Source organism: Elephantulus edwardii, unplaced genomic scaffold (genome assembly GCF_000299155.1).
Source record: "Elephantulus edwardii isolate Elephantulus edwardi_28Jun2011 unplaced genomic scaffold, EleEdw1.0 scaffold00080, whole genome shotgun sequence".
Taxonomy (NCBI): Eukaryota; Metazoa; Chordata; class Mammalia; order Macroscelidea; family Macroscelididae; genus Elephantulus; species Elephantulus edwardii.
In genome coordinates, this window is record NW_006399830.1 from 4,247,098 (window position 1) to 4,255,729 (window position 8,632).

General features: G+C 51.0%; 1 protein-coding gene and 1 pseudogene across 1 annotated transcript in view; both read left to right on the plus strand.

Moving 5' to 3' along the window:
* The window catches only part of FSCN1 (fascin actin-bundling protein 1), a 12,614-nt gene extending 10,296 nt beyond the window's left edge, over window positions 1–2,318 (plus strand). The window contains exon 6 of the mRNA XM_006889752.1: window positions 2,262–2,318. Within this exon, the coding sequence (XP_006889814.1) occupies window positions 2,262–2,318 (57 nt within the window). The remainder of the gene's footprint in view (window positions 1–2,261) is intronic.
* A 5,649-nt stretch (window positions 2,319–7,967) lies between these two features.
* Window positions 7,968–8,261, plus strand: LOC102872035 (annotated as a pseudogene).
* Window positions 8,262–8,632: the final 371 nt, after the last annotated feature.

The following is an 8,632-nucleotide window of genomic DNA, read 5'->3' on the forward strand; positions in this document are numbered from 1 at the left end:
CCTGTCCCTCTGCCCCCTACGACCTCGCTGACCCCTTCTCTAAGTGGGCTCCACGGTGGATGTTGAGCCCCTTGCCTTTCAAACTGGAAAACCCAGAGAAAACGGTGCCCCTGTTGTCACCCCTGCGTCAGTGGCTGTGTCCAGTCACCCAGTCCCTGAGGTGGCATGGGGTCCCCCAGCTGAGGCTGGCATCCTCTGACCTCAGATGACTTTGAGCCTATTTCCTCGGAGTGGGTGAGAGAAGGGGTGCCCAGGAGCCCCCTGGCATGGTGCCTGTAACTGGAATCGCCTGGACCACTCTGGACACCTCTCCGGCCCCTCTGAGAAGCCCCCAGGGCCCCAGACCTGCTGGTGGCCACTCAGGGTGCTGTCCTGGGCCGCCTGCATAGAGCCTCGGGGGCTTCTCGCTCCCCCATCTTGGATCTAGTCTTTGTTCACCCTGGCCTGACTGGAAGCAGAAAAATGACCAAATCAGTATTTTTTTTAATGAAGTTTATGGCTGGTTGTAGCATGATAAGTCTGTGAGGGGTCTTAGTGGTTGGTGGGGGACAGGCAGAGCACCTCAAGTTCAGAGCCTCTGACTCCACTTTTTGAGGGCGGTCTGTCATCTAAGTCCTCCCCACCCCTACCCACCCCACCTGTTCCCCTACCTGGTGGTGCTGGGCCAGAGCCCATGGCAGGATTGGTGCTCCACGCCTATGACTGGAACCTTCTGGAACCCTGGGGCCTCCCGGCCTATGGGACCCCATCCGCCTTGCTGCCCCTCCCAGCGCCAGATTATCCACCTGCATCTCACCTGGGTGTCTTGGTCTTTTATTTTTTGTAAGTGTCATTTGTATAACGCCCATCTTAGTAGCTTCAAACTGGAAAGAAAAATAAAGGAGTCAGAATTCAAGCTCGTGACATGTGTGCTCTGGGTGAGGGCGGGCACAGCAGGTGGGCAGAGATGATTCTGGGGGGTCCCCAGTGTCCGAGGCTAGCAGTGGGGATCCCTGGTGCTGAGGCCTGAGCAGGAGGCAGGGTGGGGGGACCCCTCCTGCCGTAATGCTTAGAGTCTAGAGTTTACACTTGGGAACTGACTGGGAGATGGAGTCCTTGAACCTGCACAGGTGCCAATAGTAAAGGACCCTGTCCCGGGTTTTACCCAAACCCAGTGGAATCGAACTGGTTCTACCAGTGACCACCCTCCATAGGGCTCTGAGGCTGCACTCTTCAGAAGCAGATCAACAGGTCTTTGCAGCCTCGCCTCGTGGTGAACTGTTACCAGCCACCTGGGCTGCTTATCTGCCAAATACGGAAGGATGGAGAATACACCTGAGCCCAGACACCTGGGTAATACCAAGGAAGGGAGGAGCAGGGTGGCTCTTACCTTTTAGGGAGGATAAACCAGTAAGTCTTACCTTGTACAGAGATGGTAAACCAGCACTCCGTAAGACTTGGGATTCAAGAAATAAAGAACTCAAAATCAACTGTCAGGGCTGACTGGTGGCGGGCCCTCCAGGGGGTTTGGGGGGGCTATAAATTGCTTGGGAGGAGACTAACCCATCTTCCTTGTAGTGGGTAGATGGGGCCACCAGCAGACACCAGCATCGAGTAAGGGCACATCTCTGGACAGTGCCACTACAGTGTACTGAAGAAAGGTTTTAAATATGAATTGAGATGATAAATGGGGCCAGTTACTCAGGCTGGTGAAGTGTAGGAGCCACTGACATGGTCCAGACAGCACTGACCCCCCTTCACCAGGTTCCAGGCTGGAAGACTCCACTTCTATAGGAAAGAGCAACTGGTAGACCCAGTCAGTCAGCTGACCTGGCAGCCTGATTACCCCACTACAGCACCAGGGCATGGATCTCTGTAGGCTTGGGGTGGGGGGCCCAGGAAGGAACGAGAACCCTATGGGATTGAAACTGGCGGCCAGGGCAGTGCTTCACCTTAAACCCAGGCCCCCGGGAATCAGAAGAGGACCTTGTTTGACTTCCCCAGGATAGTGCAGCTGTGTGGCTCCGGGCCCTTCAATCTTAGTTGAGATTGTGAATCTAATTCAGTGATTTAGTACTTGGCTGCTAATGGGAAGGTTGATGGTTCAAAACCACCCAGCGGCCAGGAGAAGAAAGACCTGGGAATTTATTTCCAGAAGGACTGTTAGGTGCCCTGAACCGACTTCCTGGGATAGAGGGGAACTGCCCGGTCCTGGGAAGCCCTTTGGGGCGGTCCTCTCCTGTGCTATGAGCTTGCTGTGGGACCACTCGCCCTTTTTACAGGGTGGGAAACGTGTTCCCAGCAAACACCTCACCGACCTGAAGGGTCTTGAGGAGTGACCCTTGCCAGAGGGTGGGACCGATCCGGGTCCTGCCTCCGATTGGCTGTTAATGACGAAACGGCGATGGCGGGCCTGTGATTGGTCCCAGGGGATGAGGCTCAAGATTGACATGGCAGATGGTGGCCTCGAGGGGGATGGGGGCCCAGCGGGGTCCTGGCGGCCACTCCCTCCACTCAAGTCCGGCGGGGAGAGCGACTCCATGGACAAGGAGGAGGGAACAGAGGGACGATCACAGAGAGCCTTCCAGGCCGGGGGTGGGGCGCCCGGGAAGGGCCCCGTGTGCCCTCGGGCGCATCTGTCCACTGACCCGAGCCACGGCCTGGAGTGACCCCACACCGGGCTGATGGCGAAGTTCATTCATTCCGCAAAACTCTCCCCTCGCGGCTGAGGGCCCGTGGAGGTTTGGGGACGCGCCCCCGCACCAGCCTGGCTTCCCGGAGTCCTTTGTGAGCAGGTCGGCAGGAGAGCGCAAGGGAGAGCAATCCCGGCGGGAGGGGCCGCTTGGGGGCCGAGGGGTCTGGACAGTGTCCAGGCCCACGTGGCCTCTCGGCGGAGAGCGTGGACGTCCCCGAGCATGCGCGCAGGCTGCGAGTGGACGCGCCCCGCACACCGGGGTCCTCTCCGCGCGCCGCCCCCGTCACAGCTGCAGGGCCTTTCGGAGCTGGGTGCAGGCTTTCCGGTGATTCCCCACTACGCATGTGCACACATGTGACCCGGCGCACACAGGGACTCTGCTCACGCGGACATGCGCACATGCAAACAGGCGTGTGCACAGAGCCTCGTGAAAGCACACGCTAAATACACACCCACACAGATGTGCACACAGATACAAACAGGTAGGCATACATGCGAGCACAGGCATGTAGTCATGCACGGCGTGTGTGCGCACAGATGCACACAAGACATGCCCAGGTGTGCATTTAGACATGGTCCATCGACACCCGCCTGATATCCCTGAGAGCACTAACATGAAAACAAAACCCGCGGGCACCATCCCCAGCGCTGCCACCAGTAACACCGAGCAGGAAATAATGTTGGCAAGGATGTGGGGAAATTGGAACAATTATTTACCGGTGGAAATATGAAGTGATACAGTTGTTGTAGAAACCTGTATGACCGTTCCTAAAAAACCATGTTCTCTGTCTATCATGGTGCTGCCAATTGGCCCAGTGGTGAGAATCTTCCTTTTTTTAATGTTAAGCTTCAATACATATCGAAAATTGCAGTCCTTGATCTTCTGCAGCAAACGTTTCAGCAAGCAAGGCTGTGTAAACAAAATAGATAAAACACTAACAATGTAATACTAACCAGCCAGTGGAAGAAATGAAATCTTGATGCTACAAGTTGAATGGAGCTTGAAAACTTTGCTGTTGTTTGCAGTTAAGTTGAGCACAGCTCATAGTGACCCTATGAACAAAAGGCCTGAAGCCTTTCTATAACTATTGTCATTTATCAAAATTCATGTTTCCAGAGGCATGTTGTTTATGGTAAGTGAAGTAAGCCAATCACAAAAAGCATCAGTATTGTATATTACATACATAAAAAACAAGAAAAGGCAAATAGACCGAAGAGTATGTTAGAGTTTGCTGGGTAAAGGGGTTAACAGGGATGGAAATAAAGCATGGGGAAATACACAATAATTGTAATAGCCATCAAGTTGTTGTTATATGCCGTCGAGTCACCTGCACTCATAGCGACCCTATGTACAACAGCAACCCTGCTCTGTCCTATGCCAATCTCATTGTCTCAGACACACCTACTCCCACTACCCTAGTCGCTGAAACAATCCACCTCATAGGGGGTCTTTCCCTCCTGCGCTGTCCTTCCACCATCCCAAGCATGACATTTCTCTCCAAGGACTAGTCCCTCGTTGCAACATGTCCAAAGTATGTCAGACGAAAATCCTCATGACTGGGTCAATAGGCAACAGATTTGATTCATCTTGGATCCACAAATAAAATACACAGTAACAGCAATCAATAAATTAAAAGATGCACTGTACTGGGAAATTATGGGCCAAGGACCTCTTTAAAATGTTAGGTGCAAGGATAGCAGTTTAAAGACTAAAGTGCGGAGAGCTCTGGTGGCCTAGTGGCAAGGAACTGCAACTACAATCCCAGAGGCGCATGGTTCGAATCCACCAGATGCTCTGCCAGGGAAGGAGGGACAATCTCCTCCTGTACCAGTCAGATCTGATTTGACGGTACACGCACACAAAAATAAAGAAAAAAAAAGACTAAGGTGCACCTTCTCCAAGTGATGGTATTTTCAATTGCTTGGTATGCTTATGAAAATTAGACAACAAATAAGGAAGAGTAAAAAAGAAGACCTTTTCATTGTATTGGTAAAAAAGCGAAACTTGTGGGACTTGCTCACAAATCCTTTAAGCATGTTGTAGGATGGGCCGAGACCTTCAACGGGGCATATCATACTGGAAAAGGTAGAGTCAGAAAGCGAGGAGAACCCTCAAGGAAATGGATGACGCTGCAGCAGTGGCCCCTGTACCGCGGAGACTGCAGAGGGAGACAAGCTTTCCCTGTGTTGTGTGAAGGGTAGTAAGAGTCACCGGTCACCCAGACTCTACTGATTGCTCTGAATAGGAACCAACTCCTGACTGACTCTCCGGCAGATTTTCAGAGACTAAATCGCAGAGGAGACTGCCCATCTTTCTGTCATGGAGCGGCTGGTGGATTTGAACTGTGGGCCTTTGAGTTGGCAGGGTGACTCCTTACTCTTAGGCTACCAGAGCTCCCTAATCTGCAATAGCAACTCAAAAGATTAGACACAAGTCTCAATGGTCAGGGAGTTTATGTTAACGCTGGAGGCTCAACTCAGCAAAGGAGCAGAAGGGCTGCACCCCTTGAAGAACGTGGTTGCTGTTACTGTAGACGTGGAAATCTGAATCAGTGTGTTTGGCTGTGTCTATTGTCTCCCCTCCTTTTTAAATGTTGTGAAGGATTTATTCATTGCAAAAACTTTTTATTTTTTAAAAAATTTTGGTGTATATTTTTAACAACAAAATAAACAGAATTTAGGGGAGCTCTGGTGGCCTAGTGGCAAGAAGCTGCACTGCAATCCCAGAGGTGCATGGTTCGAATCCACCAGATGCTCTGCCGGGAAAGGAGGGACAATCTCCTCCTGTACCAGTCAGATCCGATTTGACGGTACACAGACACACAAAATAATAATAAAATAAAATAAAAAATAATTTAAAGAGAAAAAAACCCCTAAAACATTCAATTAAACTTGTAAGTAAACAAAGAAGGGCCTCTAAGCACCTATGTGAGTTCTCTGCTTGACAGGTGCAGGTCAGGGCAGGATGGCTGGAGGCTCGAGGGGTGTGGGCAGGCCTTGGACCCATAAGGGCTATGTTCAGAGCAGACAGGGCCTCCTCCAGACCGGACACGCCCACTGTGGGCGTGGAGGTGGGAGGTCCCTGAGATTCCTGAAGGCTATGGACTGTCACCAAGGCTCCTTCCCTTCCAATTAAGTCCTTAATGGGCAAAGCAAGTGGAGAGCAGGGATTTCTTTCCTTTGCTCTTCATGTGCAATGTCAGATCACGTGCTCGTCAGTAGACTGGTGACACGGATCGCTCGCAGAGGTGCACACCAATGCTTGTCCTTCAGGAGGCATGGTTCACAGCACAGCAGGCTCTGGGACCCTCAGGGGCTCAAAGGAGAAGGGAACAGATGGCCTCCTGGACCAGCAGAGGTGCAAGCCTGGGGGAGGTGAGCGTTTGGCCTGAAACCCAAGCCGCTTTGCGGGCCCCTGTAGGCTTAACCAGGAGCCCTGTGAGGTGTGAAGAATGAAGACTTCCTTGAGTGCTTGGGAGTATCTGTATTTTAATAAGCCCAGGAGACAAGGTTGAGGGACCAGGCTGTGCTGGCTTCTGTGTCCCCTGGGCTCCAGGTAACTTCCTTTACAAAGCCCACGGGGGCCTCATTCCTTGTTCCTACTTGTCTCTTTCCAGCTCAGCTCCCAGGCAGGCCTGAGCCCAGTGGTCTTCCGTGCTGTGGGCAGGGATGAGCAAATGGACAGCCTTTAGAAGTTGGGCAGAGAGCAGAACTCATGTCTCCAAATCCTGATGTTGCTGACTGTACATTCCTGGGTGTATCCAGGATGGGAGATTGGGGGGATCGGTCCTGTCAGGACAATGGAGCCCCAGGGAACAACCTCCTGTGTTGAGGGACACACTCCTCTGTGGGGTGGCCTGACTCCAGATTCTCCTGGGGGAGGGTATCAGGAGGCAGAGGGGCAGCACGAAGTGTCACTGCTGCCTATTGGCCACCATGACTCAGCTGATCTGTGCAAAGGCCGCGCACCAGCTCTCAGATCTTTTGTCCTGGTCAAAGCCTTCATAAAGATGCTCTTAGTACATCATTCACTGCCGAGCACCTGGCTTCTGGAAATTTCCTGAAGCCATCCAGCTAGGAAGAAGCTGCCCACTACGCCCTTGATCCTGTGTGTGGGAGCACGGTTGAGTAGCACTGCAATGTGCCAAGGACATGCCAGTAGAGGTACTTGTATAGTGCGCGGCTTGTGTCTGCACAGGGAAGCGGTGGACGTATGGGAAGCAGGGTGGTATCTCTACTGGAAACAGGGTTCCACAGCTCACCTGCTCAGACCTTATAAACTAGGACATAATGGGGACAATGACGGGCTAAAAAGCAGCTGAAAAACAAAATAGATGCCAGTGAGGCCTCTGACCAAAGGACACACCCACGGCCAAGTCCCCCAGCTGACCAAGGCAGACTGAGCAGACTGCACAGACGCATGTGTGTACAAGCACTTACACACACATGCACACAGCACACCATATGTATACATACAAATATACATGTGTGCACACATCCACAAACTGCACAGATCTACACACACACACACACATATCCACAAACTACACACATCCACTCACATCAATATGTGCAAACACACAGATCTACATGGGTGAACACATATTACTTATAAACTGAACAGATCTACAAACACATGAACACCCAACCACAAACTGCACACATCCACATGTGCAAACCCACAGACCTACATGTGTGAACACACAACTTTACACCCCCCCATCTGCGTATGTCTAAGATCTACATCACTCACCCATGTATTGTTAGGTGCCATTGAGCATGACTCAGTGACCCTGTGAATGAACTCAACCCTGGCCTAGCCGGTCATCCTTATCTTCTCTGACATACTTGATACATACACACAGATACACTAGTACAGATCTACCCAGACACACATGCATACATGCATGTGTCTGAGTTGTATCGATTCTTCTCCACACTTGTGCAAACTGTATGCTGAACAAGTAATTCAAGAAGCTGGAGTATATGAAGAATGTGGCATCAGAAGTGGCAGAAAACTCAACCAGCTGCAATATACAGTTGACACAAGCTTGCTTGCTGCAAGTGACTCGGAGCGCTTACTGCAGATCAAAGATTACAGCCTTCAGTGTGAGTTACAGCTCAGCATCAAGAAAACAAGTGCTCACCCCTGGACCTACAGGCTGCATCATGATGGATGGAGAAAAGACTGAAGTTGTCAACAATTCCATTTTACTTGAGTCCACAATCAACACCCACGGTAGCAGCAGTCAAGAAATCAAGACATCTCTTTGGTTGCGGCAACAAAAGCGAGATGACGAAGGGAACGTCATCGTTTGGAAAGCGTCGCAATAAGACGCACACGCTATGCCGCCGCTGTGGCTCCAAGGCCTACCACCTCCAGAAGTCCACTTGTGGGAAGTGTGGCTACCCCGCCAAGCGCAAGAGAAAGTATAACTGGAGTGCCAAGGCTAAAAGGCGAAATACCACCGGTACTGGTCGCATGAGGTACCTAAAGATCGTTTACCGCAGATTCAGGCATGGATTCCGTGAAGGAACAACACCGAAACCCAAACGGGCAGCTGTTGCAGCATCCAGTTCATCTTAAGAATTCCACTGTTTAGTTATGCAATAAATGTTCTGGTATTATAATAAAAAAAAAAGAAATCAAGACATACTGCATTTAAAAAAAAAATCTTCTGTCAAGAACCTCTTTAAAGTCCTAACAAGCAAGTATGTCAGTTTAAAGACTAAGGTCTTTGAGGTCTGATCTAAGCCATCTGGATAATGATTCTGCAGCGTTGGATGAGTACGGATCACAGATCGCTGGGAAAACAAACACCTTTGCCTTGGAGAAGTGAAACTAGGATGCTCCTCAGAGGAGGATGGCAAAGCCTCACGGCCTTTTGGGCATGTTGCCAGGAGGGGCCAGTTGTTGGAAAAAATATCACAGGGAAAGGCTGAGGTTCAGTGAGAGGA